Source organism: Mesocricetus auratus, unplaced genomic scaffold (assembly GCF_017639785.1).
Source record: "Mesocricetus auratus isolate SY011 unplaced genomic scaffold, BCM_Maur_2.0 Super-Scaffold_100676, whole genome shotgun sequence".
Classification (NCBI taxonomy): domain Eukaryota; kingdom Metazoa; phylum Chordata; class Mammalia; order Rodentia; family Cricetidae; genus Mesocricetus; species Mesocricetus auratus.
This window is the reverse complement of record NW_024429266.1, coordinates 98,430,277-98,457,903: the sequence shown is the minus strand read 5'-3', so window position 1 is coordinate 98,457,903 and position 27,627 is coordinate 98,430,277. Positions and strand designations below refer to the sequence as shown.

The 27,627-nt window shown below is 57.6% G+C and overlaps 1 protein-coding gene and 1 long non-coding RNA gene across 6 annotated transcripts in view; one reads left to right on the top strand and one right to left on the bottom strand.

The window, feature by feature from the left end:
* The window catches only part of Ptprs (protein tyrosine phosphatase receptor type S), a 60,253-nt gene that overhangs the window by 7,477 nt on the left and 25,149 nt on the right, over window positions 1-27,627 (bottom strand). For 3 of the 5 annotated variants that reach the window (XM_040739213.1, XM_040739212.1, XM_040739214.1), the window contains exons 6-18: window positions 25,059-25,169; window positions 23,644-23,655; window positions 15,858-16,127; window positions 14,013-14,594; window positions 13,280-13,413; window positions 12,885-13,029; window positions 3,709-3,806; window positions 2,879-3,132; window positions 2,378-2,471; window positions 1,987-2,202; window positions 1,484-1,641; window positions 1,222-1,233; window positions 808-920 (exon numbers count right to left, since the gene is read on the bottom strand). In XM_040739213.1, the coding sequence (XP_040595147.1) occupies window positions 808-920; window positions 1,222-1,233; window positions 1,484-1,641; window positions 1,987-2,202; window positions 2,378-2,471; window positions 2,879-3,132; window positions 3,709-3,806; window positions 12,885-13,029; window positions 13,280-13,413; window positions 14,013-14,594; window positions 15,858-16,127; window positions 23,644-23,655; window positions 25,059-25,169 (2,199 nt within the window). Of the gene's footprint in view, window positions 1-807; window positions 921-1,221; window positions 1,234-1,483; window positions 1,642-1,986; window positions 2,203-2,377; window positions 2,472-2,878; window positions 3,133-3,708; window positions 3,807-4,147; window positions 4,748-5,188; window positions 5,307-6,483; window positions 6,511-6,631; window positions 6,826-7,561; window positions 7,860-10,347; window positions 10,356-12,884; window positions 13,030-13,279; window positions 13,414-14,012; window positions 14,595-15,857; window positions 16,128-23,643; window positions 23,656-25,058; window positions 25,170-27,627 lie in introns of all 5 variants that reach the window. The other 2 variants (XM_040739216.1, XM_040739215.1) reach the window with 2 other exon arrangements.
* Window positions 5,302-7,562, top strand: LOC121137221. The gene is made up of 3 exons (XR_005874455.1): window positions 5,302-5,688; window positions 6,250-6,448; window positions 7,044-7,562. It is a non-coding gene; the product is annotated as an uncharacterized LOC121137221 (long non-coding RNA).

Here is a 27,627-nt window from a genome sequence, read left to right as displayed (position 1 = left end):
GGCTATGTAACCCTTCCGGCACACCGACCTGGTAGGGGGTCCCTATGGAGAAGGGGCCTGGGGGATGGTGGATGCCGTGGGGTAAGGGAGCTTTCGGGAAGGCGAGTTATCTGTTAAACGCCGCGGAGTCTCACTAGAGGGTGAATGTCTGCTATGAACTGGACCTCAGGGTGGCATGAGACTCATGGTGATTGGGAGAACACGGCAGACACACATCAGTTAGACTCCACCTGAAAACCCTACTGACTGCAGCTAGTGATGAGAGAGAGAGAGAGAGAGAGAGAGAGAGACAGAGAGACAGAGACAGAGAGACAGAGACAGAGAGACACAGAGAGAGGAGAGGAGAGAGAGAGACAGAGAGAAAGACAGAGACAGAGAGAGACAGAGAGAGAGAGACAGAGAGAGAGAGAGCACGTGCGCACACAGCAGGTGACCCAGAGTCCCAGAGTGCACTGCAGCATCAGTCAGTTAATTTGAGGTGTCTACTTGGTGAGACGCAGATGAGGGGCTGATGGTGGGGCCTGACGAAGTCAGCAGCCACAGAGGAAGCTCAGGGCATGGCAGGTATGTGGACACCTAGCAATGTCTGTGTGGAAAATGGCCAGGATGACCCTTGACCCCACCTGAGGACCCTTATGGTGCAAACCACTGCCCCCCTGCCTGGTCTGTTTTGTTTCTTTGGACTTTTTTGGCTGCCACAGAACTAGCTTGGCTTGGCGATCAGGGCCCAGCTTGTTCAGGGGGTGCAGGAGGCCCTGGCGCAGCGCCCCATACCCTAGCACCTCTGGCCCCAAGGTCAGCACGCACCTGGCGTCTGGAAATTGATGCGCCGCATTTCCACAGGGTCCTTGGGGTGATGGGGGGCAAGGTCAGCGTTGTTCAGCAAGCATTTGGTGCGGGGCTCCGAGTCCTTGCGCTTACTTGGAGAATGAGGGAGACAGGTGGCCCCGTGTCAGGACCCCCCATCAAGCAGTGTGCACACCCAGGGGCGTGTAACCAAGGCAGGGAAGAGGCCATTTACACTGAACCCTGATCTTACGGAGCCTGGATCCCAGACTGTGTCTCAAATCAGCCTAGCTGAGCCCAAATTCCAGACGGAGCCTCACTCCCAGGTGAAGCCCAATTTTAGCTGGTGCCCAAATCAGGACTGAGCTCTGATCCCAGGCCCTCGCTGTGAACCAAACTCCACCCACCATCCTCCTGCCTCAGACCAGTCCTCACCTGTCGGGTTTGCTGTCCGCAGGCCGGATGCAGGTGAGAGGAGAGAAGAAAACATCCAATGAGATCACACAGGTCAGGTCAGACAGCGCCCCATCTATCACTAGGTGACTTCCACCCCGCTGACCCCCAGACTCTGGCAAGTGGAGCTTGTTGTCCGTGTCTGGACCCCCACTCCTAGGAGGCTCACCGTGGCTTTCTCTGGGGAAGGTGTGGTGGTCCCTCACCTAAGCGGCCCCCGCCCCCCTCCTGTTGCAGCGCTCACTTCTTGTACAACAGGATGGCAATGACAATGCAGACGATGAACACCACAGCCAGCACGGGCCCAATCACCCAGATGAGGCCTTCCTCGCCGTCCACGATGGGCTGGGGGTCCGGGTTGTCCAGCTGGAAGGGGTCTGAGAAGGGGCTGGCTGCAAACGTCTGGAGGAGAGTGGCAGGGGAGCGGCGGCCATCAGAGCTGGCCACAAGCTGATGCCCGACCCCGCCCTGACGCCTCCCAACTCCCTCTGCTGCTGCCACTCTCGAGGCTTCTGTGCTTCTGTGGAGCACACAATGGCAGGGTGCCGCCTCTGCTGTGCTCCCCCACTCCTCCTCACAGCCCCGCCAAAGGATGAGGCCTTAAGGCTCACTACGAGGTCCCTTGTCCATAAGCTTAGTGGGGTGACGGGGGCAAGCCACAGGTCCTGTGGCCTCCACTTCCACACCTATTTCCAGTTTGGTAGGAAGTTCTAACTGGGATGTGGGCAGACACCAAGGAGGACTTACAGGCTCATTCTTCTGCAACACAGCAAGCACAAAAAGGACGTAGCGGTGGCCTGGCTCCAAGCCACGGTTGTCAAAGCCGCCATACTGCTTCTGGTTCCCGGGGTGGAAGACAGCTGGCAGGATGGAGAAGCGGGCAGCGATGTAGGGCCGGGGTACCTCCAGCTGGCGCGAGTGCCGCAGGCTGCGCCTCTGCAGCCGGGAGATGTCCTGGATGAGCTGTGGAGACAGCAGCGCAGCAGCTCAGAGCCCCTGGGATATCGGGCATCACAGGCAGCTGTGCACGGGCCTGGGGCTGGGGGGAGGGGGAGGGCCTGGGGGGGAGGGGAGGGCCTGGGGGGGAGGGGAGAGCCCGGGGGAGGGGAGGGGGAGAAAGGGCGCCCGCTGGCCTCACCTCCTCCAGATCCATGTCCTCGGGGCTACCTAGGAGCACTGGGAACTGACCGCCTCGAGACTTGCGCAGGGGCACCATCACAATGAAGTAGTTCCTGGGGAGGGAGCTTCAATGGCACCTGTCCCCAGCCCACGCAGCACCCAATACCCCACACCTGCTTCTTGTCTTCTGCTAACTTCACGGTGCTCTAACCCTGAACTTCCGTGTCCCTCAAAGGCCAGCTTCAGTGCCCACACACTCTCACACTCTTTTTTCCCTGCTCCCAGGTAGCCCCTCTAGTTCCTCACGGGGACTTCTAGTTAGGTCCCCCCCAGCCCGGAAGCACAGCAAATCCTCCCAGAGGTGCTCAGGTTGCCCAGGAAAGCGTCAGGCCTCGTGGGGACAGTCCAATGAGGAAGGGTCATGTGACCTCTATCTCAGTAAGTAGGAAGCTGAGGTACGGGGACAGCGTGTGGCCTGACTGCTAAGGGAACAGGGTCACCAGGGAAGGGGGAGGCGTACTGCACGGTCACAGGGCTCTGGCCGTCGGGCAGGTAGACCACGATGAAGCCGTCATTGTCAGGCTTGGGGGCAACACTAGGTTTGCCACTGAGCATGTTGAAGGCGGTCCTGGCGGTGACGGTCTGCTGCAGGCCACCCAGGCTGCTGCCGCGGTTGGTGAGCACGAAGTTATAGAAGGTGTGCGGCTTGAGGTGAGTGATCAGCTTTTTGGTGGTACGGCCATCCACATCCAGCGTGAGCCCATTGTACTGGATCTGAGGACGGGGATGGCTCAACCAGGGCGACTCGGAGCCCGTCCACCCCAGCTGGGCTCAGGACAAGCTCAGGATGCCTGTCCTTACCACCCAGTCCCAAGCTGAGCATTGAGATCCCCCCAATCCTGACTGAACTTCAGGTCCAACTAAACCTTGACCCCTGGTCAACCTTCAACCTCAACTAAGCCCTGAAGCCAGCCTGAGAACCAACCCGAATGTTCCAGGCAGTCCCTAATGCTAAGCCCCAATCCTGGCTGGGCCTCAACCCCACACAACATTCTGGCTGCAGTAGGAACCCCCGACTGAGTATCAGTCTAGACTGAGCAACCTGGGGTGAGCCCCATCGCTGACTGAGCCTCGATCCCAGGAAGAGGCCCAACACTGATCCTCCTCAGTCTCAAACCCATTTGGGTCCCAGACTCTTCCTTGACCCCAAACTGAGCATCGATCGTAAACTAAATGGTGTTTCCTGACTAATTCTAGATGGAGTGTCACCGAATCCCGACCTCTGTTGGCCTTGACTGCTGATGCCAGCCTGAGCCTGGATCTCTGTGTGGCCCGCTGTGGCTGTGGTACCTTATAGGGCGTGGGTGAGTTGTAGTTGTCAGGAAACTCCCAGCTCAGCAGCACAGAGGTCTTCATGATCATCTTCACCTTGAAGTTCTTCGGGGAGACTGCGGGTGGCGGCAAGCGGGGAGAGAGAGAAGAGAGGCCGAGTGAGCGCCGAGCGCGGGCCGAGGGGCGCATGGGGCGGCCCCTGTCGTCCCTGTGGTCCGCTGTGCCCTCGGCCTTCCTGCCTGGCCCGGCCCTGCCTGCCCTGTCCCCAGTGCCTGCTGCTGCAGAGACGGCGCCGCTGCGGAGAGAAGCGGGAGGGGCGTGGCCTCCATGGGCGTGGCCGCCGAGCCGCATCCCACCTGTGCCGACTGGAGCCTCGGGCGCCTGGGCTGAGTCCGCGGAGGCCGAGACTTACCTGCGGGGAGGGACGGGCCGGGGCCGGGGCCGGGGCGGCGCCTACCTGGGTCCCGCGCGAGCCTGTAGCGCAGCGGGGGTGAGAAGGGGCCCGGGCCACGGCGCGTGTGCGCGCGCACGCGCAGCTCGTAGGCCGTCTCCGGCCGCAGCCCCTGCAGCGTGAGCGCGGTCTCGGCCCCTGGCTCGGCCGCGGCTGCCAGCTCCGTCTCGGTCGCGGGCCCCGGGGCGCCAGCCTCCCGCACAGACACCGTGTACTTGACGATGGCGCCATTGCGCTCGGCGGGCACGGGCGGCAGCCAGCGCAGCAGCACGGAGCCCGCGGACGCATTGCCCGCAGCGCCCAGGATCTGTGGGAAGCCACGCGGGGCGTCTTCGGGGATGCTCAGTGCCGCCGCCGCCTCTTCGCCCAGCCCCGCGCGGCCGCGTGCCGCCAGCCGGAACACGTAGGTGGCGCCCTTGTGTGCAGGCGCTGCAAACCGCCGCTCCCACGCCGCTAACTCCAGCGTGGCCGGGGCCGCATCTTCACGCCCAAACTGCAGGCGGTAGCCGAGCACAGGGTCCTCAGCCGCGTCCGCGGGGGGCTCCCAGCGCGCCAGCAGGCTGCCCTCGGGGGTCTGCTGCACCGACAGGGTGGGGCGGCCCAGCACTGCGGAGAGAAGGTCAGTTGTCCCTGGGTTAGAGTCAGCCCCAAGCCTCCGCTGCTGCCATTCAGCACCTCCGCCCCTGACCACGCCCCCAGACCCTCACTGAGGGATTCTAGGCGGGGCCCCACCTTGACCACGCCCCCAGCCCTTAAAGCCTAGTTTTAAAAGTGCATTTTAGGAAGGACTTCTTTTAAGCAAAGGCTTGGGTTCCAGGGTGGGGCGCGAGGGCATCTTTTGAGCAGCCTTTCAGCACCGGAAGCCCGACTCCCACATTCCAGCTGAGAGACAGAGCCGGATAGTGGTTAGCGGTGTCTGGGACCTGGAGATCTCTGGGTAACCCTTGCCTTTCCTCTCTTGGGCCCATCCTGGTGTATGTTTAAGCGACAGTCTTGAGAGTCATGCGAACTGCTCTGGGCCCTGCAGCGGGTAGGGTAGTCTCCTACCTGCTCCCTTGGTCACCACCACCTTTGGCTTGCTGCGAGCGCCATCGCCTTTCATGGTGTACGCGGCTACTGTGATAGAGTAAGCGGTCTCAGGCTGCAGGTTGGTGATCACCATTTCCTGTAGGTGTGGATGAGGCGGGTCAGCAACGGGGCAGGCCCTGCCCGCCCTCTCCCCTAAGACGCGGACGGACGCCAGGCTGGCGAGCATGCGTAGGCACAGCATGCAGTGTCCACACTCCCGTCAACAGCACACGCCCCAGGCCCTGCTGTCACCACAGGTCCCCAGCGCCACCCACGTGGCAGCAGCCACCAGAGTTCCGTGAGCAGTGCTGCCTCTGCCCAAGATCCTCCAGGTCTCCCCTCTTCTGTGGAGTCAGTTGAGGCCTCCCCACGCCTCCTGCTCCCTCAGCCCCAGCCCATCCTGCGCCAGGGCCTTTGCATGGCTTGGCCTTCCTCCGAGTCATGAGTCGTCAGGGATGCCCACAACCAACTTGAAAAACGTAAGTTATACTATCTGGGATTTTGAAAGCCAGTTATGAAAGCAGCTAAGGTGTAAACTGCAGACTTAGAACCAACACCGAGAAGGCAGAAGAGGCTGGCTGTGGAGGTGCAGGCACCTCTGGAGACACCTCCCTGTGGCGAGCCTCACCCTTCCCCGGTGTGGAGCACTCAGTGCTTGGGGTTCTCCCCTATACAGGAGGCGGCGTGACGCCACACTGCGGCGCCGTCTGTCACACAGCACCTCAGATAGCGGGTGTGCAAGCACTTGGGGTCCTGCTGCCCTCGGACATGCCCTCTTCCTGAGGACTCGGGAGCCTTGGCCACCATCCCACCCCGGGCCCGCGGCAACTCAAGTGGTGACTAACACGGCTCGCAAACAACTGTGCACATGCGTGGTGTGCACCCTGCGGGCAGACAGGCAGGCAAAGCACATGAGCACACAGCATGCCTGGGAGCACAGGAGTGGGGGAGGGGACAGAAACGCAGGCAGGACAGAGCGCCTCCCCTGCAGGGCCCCAGCCAGGCTAGTGGCCACTTTAGACCTTGTCTCCTGTCAACAGGACTGAAAGCAGCCCAGAGACAGGCAGTGCCTTGCCCGAGGACACACAGCAATTCCATTCTGCTCTGGAGGCGCCTCTGGCCACTCTGGTGTACCAGCCTGGCAGCTGTCCTTCCCCACCCTGGGTCCATCAGAAGCAGCAGAGGGCATGTGGGGGACACGGGAGGAGACGTCGCGACCACGGGCGTGCAGACTGCACAGTGAGGGCAACAGGATGGCCTGGGAGACTACTTACATATTCGGCAGTGTCGTCCATCTCCCACTGAGCGGGAGGCGGTGGCAGGGGAGAGAGGAGGGCCGTGAGAGGGGGGCCAGCAGTGGAGTGGGTAGCAGAGAGGAGACAGTGCCCAGGCGCCCCTGCCACCCCAGCCATGCCTGCCCACCTGGGCATCTGCCAGCATGATGTCCTTGATGCGCGGTGGCCCACGGGCCTCGGCGCCTTCCATGCGCACATAGTGGACCTGGTAGCCGCGGATCTGCCCGTGCTGCCGGCCGGGCGTGGGCGAGCGCCACAGCACTCGGATGGCCGTGGCGTTGAGCGCCTCCGCCTCCACCTTCCGCGGGGGCGCGCTGGGCACTGGCGGGCAGGAGGGGGGCGGCGGGGCTGTTACCAGGGCACCAGGCCCTGCCCCGGGCCAGGGTACTGGGTAGCTGCTGGCCCAGGAGGGAATGGCCCCCTCCAACCCCTAGGTTCCCAGGACCTGCTGCTCAACTACCAACCGAGGTCCCCTCTCCAAAGCCTATTTCTTAGCACTTGTTCTCCTCTGAACTGATACACATCTCTGGGGTCTACAGGTGGGGAAACTGAGACCTGGAAGATGGAATCTGTGATCCCAGGTGATTACCAAGCTGGGACACACTAGGCAGTCCGTCCAAACCCATCGACCCCCGGTCTGCTAGGCTGGGACTCTAGGCTGGGAATCGGTTCTTTCAAGCTTGTCATCAGATCCAAACCCTCCCTCCCCACGCTGGGCACTGACAGCATTTCACTCGACGATGCTCGGATCCTAGCTCACACTAGCCTGTCACATGGCTTTCCCACTTCAAGCTACCTGGACTCTTTAACAGGTCATCGTGTGTTGGAGGCGCCGCCTGCCTCCCTCCACGCAGGGTGACGCAGGGCCACCGAGAGTCTAAAACTCGGGTGAAGGAGGCCACCTTAGTGGTGCACCTGGGATGGAAGGCGCCCCAGGCTCAGGCCACCTGTGGCGAGGCCCCCCCGAGGCGCGGCTCACTCCTGGCTTCCTGGCTCCTGCTCTGACCCCAGCCCGTGGGCGGGTGCAGCCCTGGGTCCGGCCAGGGCTGGTGCTTACCGTCTTCGTCGGTGCGGACGACCACGGGCGAGCTCTCGGGCCCTGGTCCCACCTCTGTGTAAGCCACGGCGGTGACACGGTACTCCGTCCATTTCTCCAAAGCTTCCAGAAGGATCTGAGTGGTGGTCGGGGGTATGTTGTTCACCTCCTTGGGGTCCGGGTCCTCTGAGCCCAGCGGTCGGTAGCGGACGCTGTAGCCCACCAGGGCCCCGTTGTGAGTTTCTGGCGGTGGCGGGCGCCAACTTACCAATATGGCCGTGGAGCGCAAGCTGGTGCACTTAACGTCTTGAGGGGGGGGCTGACGGTTCTATTGGGGAGAGCGTGGGGGCGGGGAGGTGGGATGGGCGGGGAGGGCAGGGACAGAAGATGGGAAAGAGAAAATAAAAAGATGATAACAAAACAGAACGAACCAAAGAGAAATCGAACCCAAAAGAAGCGGGTGTCAATCAAAGGTGAGATGGGCGGGTGGGCGGGGCTGGGAGGGCTGGCCAAGAACTGCTGCACTAGCTTTGGGAAGGTGACTGCCAGGTGCACAGTAGGTCTCCAGTGTGAAATAAGGGTAGTGGTGAAGGCTCTTGCCACTGGGCTCCACTATGTGCCCGAGACCTACTGTGTATTATCAGATACCTACTGTGTGTCATGAATATAATATAGGCTTCATGGAATAAAGAAGCAATTATTGAGCAACTTTGTCTGACATGACAAAGGAAACCACAATAGAAGACTCACATGCTAAGGACCTACTGTGTGCCAGTTACTTGCCACAGACTTCACAGAATAAGAAAATCATTTTCCAGACTCCTACTATGTGCTTGGCACCACAAGGGGAATCATACTAAGCACCTACTGTTTGCAGGGACACTTGTCATATCCTTCAGAGAATGGCAGAAGCCTATTTCTTGCATGCCTACTATGGGCCAAGCACATGCCAGGAACTCCATCAATAATATACAAAGGAATGTGCTTAGCCAGATATCTGCTGTGTGGTAGGCACCATGAGAAGGACTGCAATTGAAACTCTAGTAACTGAGTACCTACTATGTGCCAGGCACCCCACAAGGACTTCAAAGAATGGGAACAAAATTACCTACAGCTTCCATACCTACTGTGTGCTGGGTACCATGCCAAGCAGGGAGAAGCCTTACATACAGTTACATATTATGTGCAAGCTGTTTGTCAAGGACTTCATAGACTAAGACAAACGCCTGTGCTATTGAAGGCCTACTATGTGCTAGGTATTTGCCAAGGGGATTAGTAACCAGATTAACTGCTATGCTCAAGGTATCACACCAAGGCCTTTTAGACAATAGCAGATTTACTTATTCCCTGAATATCTACTACATGCCTTGCATGGTGCTGAAGTATTTGGGGGTTTAAAAATAAAACAGTTGAATCTGTTTTTTTTTTTTTGAGACAGGGTTTCTCTGTATTGTTTTGGAGCCTGTCCTGGCACTCACCAGGATGACCTCGAATTCACAGAGATTCACCTGCCTCTGCCTCCCGAGTGCTGGGATTAACTGTGTTTGCCCGGCCTCGATTAAATATTCTTAAGGTCCATCTATTTACTGAACATTTGAGCCCTAAGAACATCCCAACAGCCAACTCCAGACACCACTATCCTCTTGGACCTACTCAAAAATGGGTGTCTTGAGCACCTAATGTGTGCCTGTTTGCATGCCAGGTGTTTTACAAAGTAATAATTCAAGTGCTGAACATATCCTATGAGACACCTCCTGTGTGGCAGGCACTAGGCTAAGTCCCTGAATATTGAACATCCACTGTGTGCCAGGGCCTTACATGGTAAACACTTACCTATGTGTCAGGCATTACACTATTGGCTATATCAGAAAGTCAGACTGCAAAAGCTAAATCACCTACTGTGTACCAGTACTGTGCTACGGTCTCTGCTGAAAAGGTTCTAAACTTTAAACACCTACTGTGTGGTGGGCACTGAACTATGGACTCTACAGAATATCAAGAACTCTTACACATTAATCACCTACTGTGAGCTGAGAACTGAGCTAACAGTCCCCACATATTAACACATACTATGAGCCAGACACAAGGTAAACAATCCCTGCATAATAAACGCCCACTGTGTGAAGGGCATTGAGCTAACAGGCTATATATGCCAGGCACTGGGCTAGTAGTACCCACACATTAAACACTTACTGTATGCTAGGCGCTGACTGGGCTAATAGTGACCACACATTAAATGCCTACTATATGCCAGGCATTACACCAGGGGCTTTACAGAAATACAAAACAACCTCCACTTGTTAAATACCTACTATGTGCGTACCAGACCAACAGCTCCCACATATTAAACACCCACCGTATGCCAGACATTGGCGTAACTGTCTCCATCTATTAAATGCCTACTGTGTGTCAGGCACTGGGCTATTTCACCCTGTGAAACATTAAGAGCTCTCATCTATTAGGCGCCTACCGTGTGTCAGGTACTATTAGGAGCTTTAGCTTAAGCACCTATGGTGTGACAGTCCGTGCTGAAGCACCTACGACTGTGTGTCATGTGTCACGCTGACACTAGCATGGTTGCAGGCCACCACGGTCTTGGCAGGCACTGACCGAGCCATCCCTGAGCTGCACAGTTCCTTTTCAGACCAACAGGGTACAGATATAAGCACCCACTGTGTGTCAGACACCAACTTCCTTACAGCAAGTGGGGCTGAGCGTTTCCTCACGAAGAGGCTTGCAGAACTGGCAGAGCCCTATATGCTAGAGACCACTGTGCACCCAGCATCAGATTTAGCTTCTCCAACGGCTGATGGCTCTCATTTATGGTTATGCTCTGATCTGGATTTAACTTCAAATAACCCTTAAAGAGCACCTACTATGTGTTGGGCAGGGCATCAGGACTTTGCTCACAATGGCATGCCTACTGTGTACACCAAGGGCCCCGGTGAACATATATAGCCCTACTATGGGCCGGAGGCTAGCCTGTGGAAATTATTGATAATATATGTTGTGCACATACTGTGCATCCAGCACCCAATACCCTTTTGGGGCTTGAAATGGGTCCTGACACAGGCTCTCTGTGGCCTTGTCTGCTGGGCATGGGGGAGGTTCCCACAGTCACTCAGCCATCACCCCTGAACCCTGCCTCAGGCCGCAGATAGGAAAACCCAGTGTCAAAGGCCACAGGTCTAGCTGCTGGGGCCGGTTGTACACCTTCTAGGCGTCAGACTCTACCCCATGCACTTTTGTGTTAGCTCTGAAGCCTCCTGGAAGCCCAGGGGCAGATCTCATTTTGCAGGCAGTGAAACAGTCTCAGAAATAGCCGCCTCAGTCCACACACAGCAGTTCTGACTCAGGCCCGGCATCAGTTATGGTGGTCTGGCCTTGAGCTGGGGGCCTCACACCTCAGTCTGTGCAGGGGTAGACACCTGCCCTGGCTTGCTGGGCGGCTCGCCTGCAGTACCTGAGTCTGGCATCTAGTCAGCGTTGCTGTGTGCATTCCCTGACTTTTATTCTAGGACCTAGAATCAACCACAGCTTCATACTCAAAGATGGCGGCTGCTGTGGGCCTGGGAGTGATCTCCAGCCGCCCTTCCTGAACACTGGACAGCAGCCATGGGATGGGGCGGGGCCCATTTCTTGACCAGTCACCCCAATCCAAAGTGCCCAGGGGTGGGAGGGAGTCAGGCAGGGGCGATGGAAACAAAACAAGGCCACTAGGGAATGTGCTGGAAGGGAGCTTCCGCTGCAAACGGGAGGTAGGAACGTGATAAAAATCAAACCAAGATAATAAAACAAGAAGTGAGGGTGATGGTGGCAATGATGGAAAAAAATCATAAAAGAAAGACAGACAGACAGACAGACGCCTCGCAGAGACGCCTGGTCTTTACCTACCTTCACTCCTTCAAGCGCTAACTTAACAGACTTTCTTACGAGAGGGAACGGCGCCGGCTACAGGGCTATGAGCTCTTGGTGGCCCATGGCCAGGAGAGCCGCTCTGCAGCTCCCAGGGGGGATGGCGGGGTCTGTGGACACCCGCAGTGTCTAGCGGGCAGACCTGCACCTACCCTTCACAGGGCCTAATGAGCCCAGAGCCCGGGACACGCCTGGCCCTGGGTCTCGGGGTGAGAAGTGGGGAGCCCGCTCCCCCACTCCCTGTCCTGGGCCGCCCTGGAACGCACATGGCTGGGCCGAAGACGCTTTCTGGGTGACTTCAGAGGTCACGACCTTCACAATCCAGCCCAACCTGCATGATGTCTCAGGAGGGGACAAGCAAGTGTGGTGTCCAGCTGGAGCTGTTTGGAGGTCCCTCTGGGCCGTGTGTACGGCCCAGGGCAGGCAGGACACGCAGGGTGGGCTGTGTTTGTGAGGCGACTGAGGCCGGCTGATACTCACCTGTGGGCCACCTCTACAGGCCGCTCGGTGGCCCCAGGCCACAGGCCACCCTCACTGACCTCCACCTGACAATCACCGCCTCGGAGCCACCTGTGGCTCAGTGCGGGATGGGCTGGGGGGTGGGCACAGGCTGGCAGGGGGACTGCGTCTCTGTGGCCCTTGCCCTCAGAGAAAATTACCCTTGAGGGACCCAAGTCCCGTGTGCACACATGGGGAGTGAGGGCACCACGCTGCAGATGCTTCTGGAACCACGTCTGGTGGCTACACAGAACTGGCTGAGAAGGGGAGGGAGTGCAAGAAGCCACGCGGCAGAGGCCACGCCAGCCAAGCTGAGCAGAGCAGGCAGGGGTGACGCAGCTCCAGGGGCCATGAGTGCTGAGCTGAGTGGTAGGAACTCGGGCGGGTGGGGACACTGAGGCCACCATGTGGCCCAGAGACAGCAACCTAGTAACAGGTGGCATCTGTGACAGGGGACCAGGCAGGCACAGCAAACTGCTTTAGGGACCAGGAACCTGTATCAGGGGCCACACATGCCCCCCCCACCTCATGTGGCTCCGAGCACCTGGGCCACGGGGGAACCTTTTTTGAGACTTGTAGAGCTATGTCCCTTGTGAGGTGAGAAGAGCTGAAGGGGACATGATAGCAGCTGTCATCCTGGGCCCTCAGGGATGACAGCTTTGGGGCCCTGTGGGGACATTCTGGGGACAGGACTGGTCCCACATCCAGGGAGAGTAGGAAGGAACCAATGGCTGAGTGGCCATTCTGTGCTGGTCTCATCCCCATGGGGAGACCCACCCTGCTCTGGGGAAACTGAGGCACAGCAGGCAGACATGGCCAAGGCTGAGGCAGGCCAGGCGGAGGCACCCCCCACCCCCGCCCAGGGGCTCAGGCCGGGTCAGTGGCCACTGCGCTCCCCCTCCCCAAGGACAAGGCGCCAAGAGACACGTACTGGCCTGCAGCGTGCGCTGACGCACGACCGCGGTGAAGGCGCCCAGGCCCTGCGGCGAGCGAGCCGCCAGCCGGAACGCATACTCCGTGTTGGGCTTGAGGTCTTCCACCACAAAGGCAGTGGTTGGGTCGAAGGTACGCCCCACCTGAGAATGGATGGGTAGGAGCAGATGGAGGGATGCAGGGACAGAGACAGAGACGGGTGACAGTGATGATGCAGGCAGGCAGAGAGGGACAGAGACAGAGACGGGTGACAGGCGGGCAGAGAATGGACGGGACAGTGGAGAGGCGGGGGGGGGGGGGGGTGAGTAAGGACCAGTGCTGACCAGAGGCCATGGAGGCCTGTGTGGCTGCCCCAACCCAGCTGTCCCCTCCCACACACCCAAGCCCAGGTACCTCTCGGCCTCGGTCACCCTCCCGGAAGAGCAGCTCATACTTAATGACACTCTCCTGCCTTGGTGCGCTCCAGGAGAGCCCAATGCTAGTCTCCGACTTGGCCTCTGCCCGCAGATTCATGGGCTGGCCAGGCACTGGGGAAGGCAAAAAGCAAGGGAGGACAGGTGGGGGAGTCAGCTGCCACAGGCTGCCTGACTTACCAGGGAACCAACCCCAACCTTCCTGACACTGCTGTCTGCACGGCTCAGGATGCCTCCAGAAGCAACCACTGTTTGTGTTCTCCTGGGAGCACCTGTCCACCCTTCTCTTCACCAGGGAGGGACACTGCTCAGGGTGTGCTACCCTTTCTAATTACTGCAGGGAAAGGACAAGTAGAAATTGCCTGGGGCTGGGCATTTATTTTCACCCATTCTTTTCTTTTGGCTCAGCATTTGCTGGGTAGACCAGGTCGGCCTCAAACTCCCACAGATCCGCCTGCCTCTGCCTCCCCCCCCCCCCCGCGCCCCAGTGCTGGGGTTCAAAGTGTGTACCACTTATGTCTAGGGAGGGACACCACAATGGCAGCCCGTATGGGGTCTGCTCCCCAGTGAGTGTGGGGGAGGGAGGCATCTCTCTGGCAGTCAAACAGATGGGCCAGGCTTCGGGAGGCGGGGCACTGGGATCCTGTCCTTTCTGTCTCTAGCACAAAACCCATGGCAGATTGGCCTGTGGGGACCCACGCCCCAGACCTCACCTCCCTGCTGCGTCTTGACCTGGATGGGGTCTGAGAGCGGCCCATCGCCCACCGAGGTGAAGGCGAGCACGCGTACGGTGTAGGTCTCGTCCTCCAGCAGGCTGCCCACCGTGGTCAGCAGGCTGTCATCCACATTGTGCTTTTGCCAGTTGCCCACCGGGTGCTCGGGCTCCATGGTGTAGTAGACACGGTAGCCGCGGATCAGGCCGTTGGGCTCCACCGGCTCTTCCCACTGCACGATCATGGTGGTGGCACTCAGCATGCGTGCCTGCACGTTCCTGGGGGCGCTGGCTGGTGCCTGCTCGCCTGTGCGGGTCACCACCGACTCGCTGGGGGGACCCTGGCCGATGGAGTTAACAGCCGACACCCAGATCTCATATTCGGAATTGGGGCTCAGGCCGCCGATGCTGTAGCGTGTGGTGGTGATGTCCTCTTTGATCTGATATGGTCCATCCTGGCTTTTGGACTTATACTCAATGACATAGTAGGACACGGGGTCGGGGTTGCCCGAGTCCCATGTGACGGTGATACTGGTGGCGGTGTTCTCCGTCACCACGGGAGTCCCAGGGGCTTTGGGGAGAGCTGCAGGAGGGAGGTAGGATGACTCAAGACCACACACCCACCTGAGGCTCCTCAGCAAATACATGAGCCTAACAAGCCCACCCATCTTATCGCATCATTCAGATTTTCAAAGCTTTAAAATAAAGCTTTATTAGAACATAACTATGACACTGGTGACGCTTGACTTTCACACTACCATGTCACAGAGGAGTGGACGCAGTAGTATTAAAAATACTGACTTCAAAAAATAAAATTACAGGGCCTTAGGTAGCCCAGGCTAGCCTTGACTTCACTATGTAGCTGAGGACGGCTCTGCACTGGCCTTCCTGCCCTACCTCCTGAGTGCTGGGATGACAGGCATGAGCCACCAGGACAGTATTTGCAAGCAGGTGTGATGGAACCCGTCTGCTATCTCTGGACTTGAGAGGCTGAGGCAGGAGGATGCCAATTCGAGACTAGCCTGGGTTACACAGTAAGGTTCTGTCCTGCCCCCAGTCTGTGAAAACAGAAGATATTTACAAAGGAGCAGTATCTCCCCTTAGGAGCCATCTGTGTAGCCCTGGACTGGCTCTCTCTTACAGTCACATAGGGCTTCCTGAGTTCCACTCCACATTTGCAACACTGTCCCTAAGCATATGTGGCTCCTGCCTTCCTCCTAGCTGTGGCTCACATCATGACACCTACCCCCCCAGTCACTTCCACCTGGTTTCCTGTCAGCCGGGGGTTTTATACCCAGCTGTTATACCTCACATACCACAAGGACTAGTGGTTACACATGGGCCAGCAGAGACTGAGGCTGTGCGGTGTTTGAATTCAGCTCTGCCCTGCAGCCTCAGTGTTATCAAAGACTGAGACATAAGTAAACGTGAGGCTACTTCAAAACACTTCATGTCATCTAAGTAAGTGGAGGGTCAGGGCCACGGGCCCTCAACCTTGGCCTTGGATTCTCACTGAGAACTCTAGCCAGAACTCTAGTCTTCAGTCCCTTCCCCTCAGCCCAGTGTCTAAATCATCTGTTTAACTTTTAGACTTCCCACCAAACCAGCCCCCTTCCCAGACCTGACCCTGACAGAAAATGGGGAGCTTCATCCTGGGGTCTCAGTGCTTGCTGTGTAGCCCAAGCTGGCATCAAGTCCCCTGATCCTCCTGCCTCAGTTCCAAAGTCCTGGGTCATCCCCAGCATCCACCCCACACCCTCTAGCCAGCTACACCTGCTGCTTCTCCACGGTGTCAGGGTCAGGGATGTGTCGCATTCACCCCGCCCCCACTGTGGACCTGACTTACATTTTACAGTGATCTGAGCCACAGCCTCAATCACACCCAGGCTGGACATGGCCACACACGTATAGTTGGCTGAGTCCTTGACATCCGTGAGTTCTAGAACATTCCGACCCACGGGCATGTCATCCTCGGGCGTCAGGTCCTCGGCCCCCTGCATCCACTTCACGTAGGGCATGGGTGAGCCCACAGCCACACAAGTGATATTCACGTTCCCACCGGGCATGATCTCGTGGCTCATGGGAAGGATGGAGAAGCGGGGGGCCACACGGCGGACTGGGGAGGCAGGCGGCGGTTTTGGCAGTGGGGAGAGGACAGGATGAGGAGGAGAGAGAGAAAAAGGGGGAAAGGGTAGGAAGCCATTTAAATATAAACAGGGCCATTACAGTCCCCACGCCACTCATTCCCCCAAATGAAAACAGAACAACAAAAAATTAAACCAAACAAATTATAAAAACAAATTCCAACACAAAGGAAACTTCAAAGGTAGGAACTTCACAAACAATATAGATCTACCAAGAGTGAGACAGGAAGCGTCATCTCATAGCAACAGGGTTTCCCGGACCAGCACTTGCTGGCCGCAGCACGGAGGTACACACAAAAATTTATCGGCAGTTTCTCATCTTTGTGGAGAGATGGGGCTCCAGTGGGAGCCCCGTGAGGCCTCCCAGAAGGGGCAACTACCAGGGGAGGTTCTATAATTTTCTGGGGACACACAGGGGGCTGCAGGGACGCGGCTTGCCACCCTCCTGGGAAATGAGGACAGAACGTGAACACAGAAGGCAGGAGCCTGGGAGGTGTGAGGAGCAGGAATTCCATGGCCTCCCGATCCGATCCCCCAAGGGAAAGATGAGAAAAATGCTAATGAAATTTTTGTGGTTTTGGGGTGTTAGAAACCCTCCTAAAGCTTGAAGCTTCTGTCGGATTGGACAAGTTTCCATCAATAGATGCAGCTCTCAAAAATCACAAACATCATGCAGAAGAGATAGAAAGAGAGAAAGAGAGGGGAGGGAGGGAGAGGTGATGATGAAAGGGGGTGGATCTCAGGATGGTGGGGGCAGCAGAGATGAGGGGGAGCGGGAGGGGAGGGAGAGACAGAGAGAGAGACAGAGAGAGAGAGACAGACAGAGAGAGAGAGACAGAGAGAGAGAGCGCAGGAGAGATGGGGGCAGGGGCAGAGACGGGGAAGAACCCACTTCAGTTCTGCATGGTACTCTAGCAGATGTGACGCAATGGACCGGCCACATTGCCACATCAGCCCTGGCAGAGCCATAAATAGGATATTTAATAATAACTCATAATTGAGAATGCTTAACAGTAAGGAGCCGATGAGCTGGAGCGTTGGTCACAGGGCATGTTCGCTGCGTTCCTTAGAGGGTGGGATGGATGCCACCTTCTGCAGGGGCCTCTGGGAAGGCAGCAGGACATTTCCAGGGCTCCGTTTTCGGAAGCTGGGTGGGCTCTGAGGTGGGAGTGGGACGCTCAGGGGCCCGAGCTTCAAAGAGCAGCTTCCTCCCCAGGGGTGAGAGCATGGCTGTGGGTGTGTGAAGACTGACAGGCTGAGTCCCAACCTAGGAGGGCACATGAAGGCTGTCACCACTCCACTGTCACCCGGCTCTAGGATACAGCCTCAGTGAGGGCTAATCTGCTCTGCTGAGGGGGAGAGAAGCCAGCCTGAGCCATTCCTTCCAATCTGACCCTTTGGGTAGACACCCGAGCTGCTTCCTGAGACGGGAAAGGAGCGCCATTGAGACGAGAGTGAGGGTCTGCAGGCGGGAGCCCTTCGGAAAACGTAGCCCCACAAAAAGTCCAGAGTCATGGAAGCCACGGGATGGAGGGAGGGGAGAGAAGACGGGGGGGGGGGCATGCAGGCTGGAGGTGGGGGCGGGCCAGGGAGGGGGGCAGTTCCGACAGGGCTGGGTGGAGGGTGAGAAGCAGGGGTGGCAGCACCGGGGTCCAGCCGGCCACCTGCTGCCAGCATCCACAGCGGCTCAGGGTGGGAGATGCTGTGGTTGCGTTGTCATGGAAACGGAATGAGTGGGAATGAGTGTGGAGAAGCTAATTAATCCAGGACAGAAAATGGGCATTTGACGTCCAAACCAAAACCAGGAAGGGGTGGGGGGGAGGCAACAAATTTTTAAAAAATTAAAAAAACCACCAAAAACAGATAACTAAAGACCAAACAAAGCACCCTGAGAGGAAACAACACTCAAAGCAAGAGAAACATGGAATGGGTGTGGGGTTGAAAATCGGGGTCTGAACAGAGGAGGACTGTGGCTGCCCCAGGGAGATGCCTGGGCCCCTCCCCGCCAGCAGAACACAGCACCCAGCCTCACCACCCAGCACCCAGGGTCCTGGTTGGGCAGTGAGGCACCAGAGGGGGACAGTCCCCAGAGAAGGCTCCCTCAGGGCAGACCAACCCAGACTCAGAACCCCCTCTCTCTAGATGCCCTGAACCTCACCTGGGGCACAGTTCACTAGAACCCAGAGGCAGGGGGCTTCACCCAAGGTCTATCAGCAGAAACCACCTGCAGGGGCAGAGGTCAGGCCCACACGCAGCACAGGCAGCTGGCTGCAACATTGTTGTCCAAATGCCCAGTGTTGCCGTCTGCCATCCCCAGTAGCTACTATCTATCTGCTATGTCAATCAATCAACCAACCGAAGCTATCTGTTGAAACAGGATCTTGTTCTGTAGCCTAAGCTGGCCTTCACCTCATGGCAATGGTCCAGCCTCAGCTTCCTGAGTGCTGGGATGACAAGCTCAGATGTGCCACTTTACAGCTGTCTGTGAGCTGGACACCGGACAGAAGTGGAGATCTTGGCTGAACATTATTTGCCTCATTTGATCCCACTTAACAAGCCCAGTTTGCAGAGGAGACAGAGGGTCAGAGAGGTGACGAAGCTAGCAAGATCGAGCAGTTGCTAACCTCAAAGCCACTCCTGCCCGCTTCCCGCCACTCACAGGAGCAGCAAGGACAGCTGAATGTCCCTTTCTTACTATCCGGGTTCCTTTAACGTGTGTGTCTTTACTGGGTGAAAGCACTCGGTCAATGAGCCCTGGCCCTGGCTGAGCCACCTGTCGTGCTCAGGGGCTCCAGGTGAACAGCTCCTATGCAAATGTGTGCAACCCTCGAGGGGCAGAGCCCAGAGCTCCCAGGCTCACTTCAGTCATCAAAAGGGACCTGACCTTAGTTTGTGTCAAGGGCCCTGCTGTGTGGAAAGGACTTCAGCTTTCAGAATACAGAAGCCACAGGCAACTGGATATACAGTTTCCACCCAGGGCTGTGACTGCGGCCATTAGTGCTGGATAGGACCACAAGTCATTTTAATGTTCATTGTCCCTAGTGGCCAGTCACTATCACCTGAATGGCCAGCGGCTGTCAGTTAAACGGCCAGGCACTATGGGTTAAATGGCAGCTCCCTTCATTCATTCATTACGTGGGCATGCCCATCAGCTATGAAGGTATCTGGGGCATCCACGGAACGCTGCTCACTGGACTCCATGACCCCATTGGTTTCTGTGTCCTTCTGGAGGCGGGTTGGTTTGCCAGAGTCTGCAGCAGAGGGTGCTATAGGCAGGAGGCGGCTTCCGCCCTCGGCGCACCTCCCGTCAGCGGGGGTGATGGCCGATGCTGTGTTCTGCCCAGTTCTGGGCGGTCGCCCACCCGCTTTGCTCTCCACCCCATGGCTGCAGGCTTGCGGTGCACATTAGGAAATAAAGCGGGCACAGCGCCCACAGGACGGACAGGCCCCGTGGGACCCCGCCCCAAATTACCGACCTGAAAGGAGGGTCCAGGCGGGTTATAAGGGGCAACACCAGCCTTGGTCCTCGGCACGCTCCAGCTGGCTCTGGTCCCCAGCGCTTCTGGTCACCGAGTAGCCGGGAGGGTCCCAGCAGGGGGAACCCGCGTGGACGAGTGGGGTCAGGAGGGTTGGGTGGCAGGGGTGGGGGATGGTAGTGGCAGGTCAGGAGGGGATGGTCGCTTCAAACCCCGATTCACATGGCAAAAAAAAAAAAAATCAAACCAACTGAAAAACCATCAAAGCAACCAGGAGACAGCCCCTCCCCCCAAGCAGGAAGAGAGGCGGAAACCAAAACTCAAAAGTGGGAGTTTGAGGGTGGGGTGGGTGGGCAGGGGCAGGAGGGGTGAGTGGAGAAGAGAACTCAACAGTGGAGTGATCTGGTTGAAGCGCTAGGCAGGGGGTCCGACAGCGGCACATGGTTAACATCCAGCAAGCGCGGTGGGGAGGGGGTGTGTGGGGGCGTTTTGGGGTGAAGAGAAAAAAGTGATTGGTTCTCTGGACTCCAAAATGGGTATGTGAATGGGAGTTGGTGGGGGTGCCAAGGACTTGTGCAGCCACCAGGGTGGGGGTGAGTTAAGCTTAGATTACACCTGTCATGGAAGGAAGGGGACAGAAATCCAAGTCCACAGCCTATCTCCCACCCTTCACTCTGTTCTCAGAGCCCTGAGAGCCCTCCCTGCCTGCCTCCCCGTCCACCACCAGCTCCCGTGGCCTCCAAGCTGCACATGAGGGCCCAGAGGGCCCGGGGCCCTGGCTTGGGCATCTGAGCGGCGCTGCGGCAGGCTGCTGGGTCTATACCCCGCCACAGACCGCTCTCCAGCTGTTCAATGTGGGGGGCACCCTACTTCTCCCTTCACTTCCCTGACAGTCTTGCCAATTGACTTCCCGGCCCCAATCCGCCACTGTGACCGTGAGAGACTGCGGTTTCTCCCAAGGACCAGGTGTAATCTAATGTCCCGTTCCACCCCACCCACAGGGGACACAGACGCAGGGGTGAGGCAGGCAGCAGGCGACGTGTCAGTCAGTGCTCAGTGTTCCTGTGGGGCAGCCCCTGCAAATCCCCACCCTGAGACCCCTCTCCCTCAGTACAAGATGTAGTGACGGGATGGTGTGACATCACCTCCCTGGGGTCACACCAGGGCCTAGGGTGTGGGGCACAGCCAACGGGAATGGGAGCTCGGTCAGCAGACATGAGAAGTAAGAGGAGTTCCAGGCCCCGTGTCTATAGCTCCATTTTGGGAACATGGGAATGCAGGGACCTAGAAGTCAGGCGACAAATTCCAGGACATGGGTGCAGTCTCACTGACAGCCAACCTGTCTCCCCAAGCTACAGGAGCAGGACAGGGCAACCTGCAAGGGCCTAGGGCCGAGCCAAGCTCTGAAATCGCACAGGGACTGGGCCTCCTCGGCCAGCACTGGGCAGTCCAAATGCCCACCACTTCGAGTCCCTTGTAGGTGGAGGCTGTCCCTCTGCAGCAGGTGGGGAAGGAATCATTAACTGGGTTAAGTGCATCATGGTTCAGTAATGCTATGTTCCAGTGGGTGACAACAGGTGCCATAATTTTTGGTTAAAATGCAAACCTGCTGAAGGCCACAGCTTTAAACTACTGAGGAAAATGTGAACAGCCTACAATGACGCCATCTGTCTGTCTCCTGGCACTGTCTTCCCTCAGGGAGACCCCGGAGAGGTACAGAACATGCACTTAAAAACAGTCACATAAAGGGCTCTGGCCACTTAGTCCCCAGAGGTCAAGGGCTGGGCACCCCTGGGCTCCGTCAGCAGCAGCTGAGCCTGCCTCTTAGGGGAAGGTGGCTGGGGCTGTCTGTCTGTCTGTCTGTGTCCCTCTGCAGGTCTCATAGGCCAGCCCTGCTCTCCTGGTGGGTACTTCTGTGCCTGGGGCCTTCTCTCTCGAGGCTCCCTTTTCTGTCTCTTGGGCCTCAGGACTTCCTCAGAGAAAGTCACAAGGAGGAAAATGACATCACTATCCCGGAGGAGCCACTGTCCCCAGTGGAGAGGGCTCAAGAAAACACCAGTAAGACCATACGGTCCCGGGCATGCGATTCACTTCTGTACTGTGGTGCTGTCTGAAGCAGCCCCCACAGGCGGTAGTCAGGGAAGTCCCTTAAACTGTCACTTTTAAACAGAGGGCATGGGAGGCACCCAACCGCCTAAGGCGGGAGCCCCTCCTCCCCACCTTTCAATTCCCAGGGATACCTGGGATCCTCTCCACCCAGGGCACATGACGCCATTGGCTCTTAGAGCCAGCGAGCAATGAGGAGCTTCACGGTTCCCATGAGGACCAGGAACCCTAAGAAGGTCACACGTGTGGATATCAACACCTGACAGGGTGCAGCCTGTGCCACTGTTCCCCAACCCCGGGTGGTCCTGGGGGGCCCCAGGTACAGTGTACCAGGACCTGTTTAGCTGAGACTCGGGCTGACAGTGGGAGCAACAATAGCCCTTCCTGAGGCGTCTAGAGACGCTTGCCCACAGTGCTTTGGATTTAATAACCAGGAAGGCAGAGAAGAGGCTGGGGGAGGGTGACCTGCTGGGGGGTGGCCCTCAGCTGTCCAGGGGAGCAGAGGTGGTGAGCAGAGCTGGTGCTGATGGGGTTCCACTATTGTGGATAGGACAGACGGTGAATGTGTGGATCTCAGAAGGATGAGAGAGAGCAAGAGAAAGCTAAGAGAGAGGAAAGAAAGAAAGTTTAGGCAGAGGGGAAGGGAGGAGTGGGGAGAAAGAGAGAGGCCACACCCCAAATGCCCCTGGTTTTCTTGGGAATTCCACAGCCCTGATGCTTCGGGTGATCAGAAAGTGACCACACTGCCGGACAACACACTTGTGAGTACACCCAGAGCCCGAGAGAACAGAGCAGCAGGTGACATCGCCTGGGAGGCCCATGCAGGCTGCAGACAAGCTCGGTGGCCAAGTATTCTCCAAAAGTCTGTCAGTTACCACCTAGATGAGCCCAGGCGACACGCATGAAGCCACCGCAGGCTGTCTCTGTACTTCCTGCCAAGCGCTCCCCATGCTGGCGCTGTGGCGCCCACTCTTGTGCAGGTTGGCTGATACTGAGCAGGAACTGGGACCCTGGCAGCCCCTGGTGTCTTCCTTGGGAGGGCAGGGCGTTAAATATGCTGAGGCAGGAGAATGGGAAACACCCTTGGGGACTCCCTCCTGTCAGCGGCCCCGAGGGAAGACTAGGAACCAGTTACCCAGGGGCCCCCCCTTGCGCCCCTTGTCCTGTGGCGCCTGAGTGGTCACTTTTCGTCAAAGCATCCCAGTTGTGGGACCCCTTCCGCCCTCTGGGTGACAGCTGGGACAGGAACACTGGCTTTGAACTCACAATGCGTTTGGTAACAACCACAACAGCTCAGGCCAAGAAAACCAAAACCAAACAGCACAAACAAGACAGGACCAAAGACATCGCTTTGGGGGAGAAGGCGTCTGGTGAAGGGGAGCAGGGTGGGGAGAGAAAATCAATCCCCCCAAAACGAAACTTATAAAAAAGTTTAAAAAATAAGAAAAGTAAACCAAGAAAACAAAACAAACAGGAGACAAACACTCCAACAGAAGGTCGGGAATCCACCAAACTGACAGGAGTGGCATGCAGAGAAAAAAAAATTTCACATTCTCCCAGCATGCATCAGGCCCAAGTTACCATGACGACGAGGAGTGCAAAAAACTTAGCAACAACATTACCAAGGGATGCAGAGGCGACCACAATGCAAGCATCGCGTGTGCCGGCCGCGCCGGCGGCTGACATTACGTTCTGTGTGTCTTTCTGGGTTGTTTGCTTTAGGCTCGATACCTCATTCCACTTTACGTCTGGTTTGCTATTCATTTTCTGTGTGCATGTGTGCGTGTGTCTGCACGGTGTCTGCATGTGTTTCTTGTGTGTGTGAGCATGTGTCAGCTGTTATTATTTTTTTTCAGAATGTAAAAATGTGGGTAAAGAAAGTAAAAAAGAAAAAAACCACACCAACCTTCTCGAAGCTCTGAGGGATGTAAAGGGGGTTTGATGCGCACAATGACATGGGGAGAAGAGAAAAAATAGGGGAGATACAGAGAGTAAAAAGAGGACTTCCCACGGCTAAAGCTGCAATCGTTTGCTTTTTTCTCTTTAAACCAAAAAAATTAAAAAAAATAAAATCAAGAAAGAAAAAAGAACATAAATCTCCCTGTCTTGGCTCAGTGCGAGAGCACAGCCAGCAGGGCTGAGTCACTCTCCCGACCCTCACCTGCCCTCAGGGAGGGGCTCGGCCGGGACACACAGGGCCCTCCTCCCTCCGCACACCCTCACTAAGGGCTCCCCCTCCCTGCTCCACCCTGCAGGCCCCTCTCTCCTGAACCCTACCAGACTCACAACCCCCCATCCCAAGTGTCCACGAAGACACACACAAGTCAGATGAAGGCCGGTCAGTCACTGGAGTCCTGGGGGACCGAAACTCACCCGGGTGCCGTGACGGCAGAGGACAGACTGGCCCCCCGCCACCCACTCACACCCTCCCTCCACACGGCCTCCTGCTTGGAGCCAAGATGTAAAACCCACAGGCAGGACCCAAAGGAGTTTACTAGGGGGCCAAGGGAAGCGAGGGCTACAGGGAGAGGGACAGCCTTCCGGCCTCCCTGGGTGGAAAGGGATGAAGGCCAGGGGCGCTGCAGGGAAACTGAGGCTGGGGAGGGAGGTGAGCAGGTCAACTGATACAAGTAGAGGGGAGTACCCCCTGTGCCCCTGGGGGTGGAGGAGGGTGCACCAAGGGTCTGCAGGAAGCCTCCTGGGGGTGGAGGCACGGGAGGCGGCCATCAAGGACCTGAGGCTTCAGGCCATAATTGCACGAGCCTGGGATTGTGAGATCCACATGGGGTCCCAAGGGCCTGGCGGCATGTCTCGCCACCAAGTCATAGGCACAGGTGTGAGCTGTGGCCCTGGCCTCCCCCAGCCTGGGTATATTCCTTCTAGAGCGAGCACTGGGTCTGGGATGCCGGGTGGGAGGACAGCTTGGAACCCCGTCCCCACAGTCTTCGCTAGAGGACACTGGACGGGGAAGGGAAGCAGGGAGCCACGAGGCCACAGGTTCATAGAAGCGGAGCCAGCAGGACACAGGAGGCACACACCACACAAGCCAACTGGGGGGGTGTGGGGGGCAGTGGCCCTCAGGCTCCCCCAGCCCTGCGGGCCCGAGATCGGCCCCCCAACCCTCACCCACCCACCCTGCCACCAGCATGACCCAGAGGCCCACAGTGTAGTGACTGCCATTCCAGTGACCCCACGGATGGGGTTAGGGCCTTCCTGCTCGGGTCAGCACAGGACAGGGGAGCCGGGAGGCCATGAGCCCAGGGATGGGATGGGACAGGGTGGGACGGTGGGTCCCTGCCTCTGCCTGGCGGAGTTCCCTACCTCGCACGTAGAGGTTGGCAGGTGAAGAGTAGCGCACACCAGCACTGTTGGTGGCCACGCACTCGTACTTGCCCTGGTCTGTCTCCTCGCTGCTCTCAATCTGCAGGGCACCTGTGGGGACAAGAGATGGGACCTTGGCCCTGATGGCCAGCACTGGGGTGGGGCCAGGCCTGACGAGCACCCCCCCCGTCACATCTGTACTGCCCGCTGATGAAGGGTAGAGGCTGACAATTGCTGGGTGAAGTACATGGGGCCACACACACAGTGGCTTGCGTCAGATCTCAAGGCTGAAGCCTGGGGCAGAGCATAGGAACCTTAATAAGCCCCAAACCTTGGCCTCAGGTCCCAAACTCCTCTTTCCAGATCCTAGGGCCCAGAGCGACCCACATTTGAGGTCACAGTCCTCTGAGTCAGGCTGGTGGCTGGCGCATGCCCAAGGCAGAAAATAACATGCTCCTCAGATCAGCCTGGGCTACCAGAGACCTTGTCCTAACATCCAACAACAACAACAACAACAAAACAAACAAACAAACAAAAAAACCTCAAACACAGAGGTTCTGGAGAGGGAGCTGTCCACACCCACTGGGCCCGAAGGAGGCCACACTTCCCCCAAGGACATTGCAAAGTAGCCAAAACCAGGTATCTCCTTCACAGCGAAACCAGGGACACTTGAAATCTCAGCCTTGGTGAAACAGCTTAGCACTTACAAATTAAAAAGTGAGGTGGAGGCGGCCACCTGCTACCAGGGCCTGCCGCACCATGCTCAATTTACAGCAGGACCCAGAAGAGCCCCTGCCTCAGCATGTCAGTATACAAGCCCGCATCCCGGCTCCAACGAGCCTGATGCTCCCAAACTGCTGGTCCAGACTTCCTGTCCACTTCTCTGGGTTTACAGACACTGTGCCCCAGTAGTGACAGGGACCAGAGACCCTCGTGTCCCCGCTTTTGAGTGGTGGTGGAGAATGGCCACCACAGAATACTTCCTACTGACTTCAAGGCTACTGCAGAGACCAGAATGGGTAGGAAACCTGTTTGAGGTAGCATAGCACGTCAGCACTGCGTCTGTTTTTGTGTGCCCTGGGGACGTGAGCTATCAGACCCACTTTGGAGAATTCTTTCCTCTGAATCCCCCCGGATGAATACCCCTAAATCTTAGAAGGCCCCTTTGTAGCTCACGGTAGATGGCCGTGAGGTAAGGGCTCTGCGGGGGCAGGGGTTCAGGCGGGCATGAGAGGCACTGCCTGTCCCCACAGCTGGATGCCCACAAGGTCCCCTGCAGCCACACTCGGCCCGGACCACAGACAGACACAAACACCAGAGGGATGTGAGGGGAGCCGCATGGCGGATAGGGGGCTAGTGAGAGCTGAGGGCCGGCTGGTGAGGGGCGGACCTCTTACCTCGGATGGGGGTGCTTTCTGTAAGGGAAACAGAGAGACACAGGTGAATGTCACAGGAGAGGGGGCCAGGGACCAGGAGCCACGCCTGTGCCTTTGCCAGGCCGTGGAGCCGCAATCAGCCTCATGAAGGCCCCGGGCTGGGGCTGGGGCCTTTGGGACGGACACTTCCTGCAGGCGGCCTCCCTGGGTCTGGGTGGGGTCCCAGGGAGACTGCGCCTCCTCCCTTGGGTTACTCTGGGGTTCCAGCAAGGGGTGGCTTTGAAATCCAAACGGGAGGGGTGGGTAGCAAAAGGGTCCCAGGATTCTTGTTAGTGACCAGGGAGGGACTGGAGTTAGCGCCAGAGGGCTGAGCACTGGTGGGGTGGGGTCGGGCATCACCAAGACTGAGAGGGAGATTTGGGAAGAGAGCCAAGGGTGGAGGGGACCCCGATGCCTCCTTCAACTCCGAAGGAAAAGAGGAAAAAACTGTCTGTGGCTTGGCCACGCCCAGGAAAGAGAAGATTCCAGCCTGGGGGCACCCATGCAGCCTCTAATGCTGTTTGTGAGGGCCAAAGCTAGCCACAGCATTGCGAGCCTAGGCCTGCTGCATGGTCCGCTAAACTGAGGCAGGCAGGGCCAGTCTCAGGCAGAAGGGGGTGGGGCTTGGACACCATGTCTCATACGTTCTGAGCTGTGGCCATGCACCCCGGATCCCCCTCCCCCTCCCTCCCACAGGGTCTATGCAGCCTGGCTGGCGGGGAACTCACTATGCAGAGCAAGATGGCATCTGACTCACTGCAATCCTCCTGCCTCCTACTCCTAAGTGCTGGGGTCAAAGGTGCAACCATCATGCCCCATAGAGACATCACACCCCCTCGGGCTGCCCCACTCCCTGTCAGTAGGAGCCAATGAGGACTTCTCAGCTGTGTGGTGGGTGTCAGGAGTGGCCACAATGGAACTGTAGCTTTGCTTGGATTACAGTGGCAGGAGAGGGTTCCAGGGGTTCCTCACGGCGCCACCCCCATAAGGGAAAAGGACCTCATTTCTTTCTTTTTTTTTTTTTTTTTTTTTTTTTGATGGTGCTGGGCTTAAAGCCCAGGGCTTCCTGAGTGCTTGTATCAGTCACTGTAACTTTAGCAAGAATTAACCGGCAGCTAGTTTCAGAATGAAGGCTCTAGTCTGACACAGCGTCT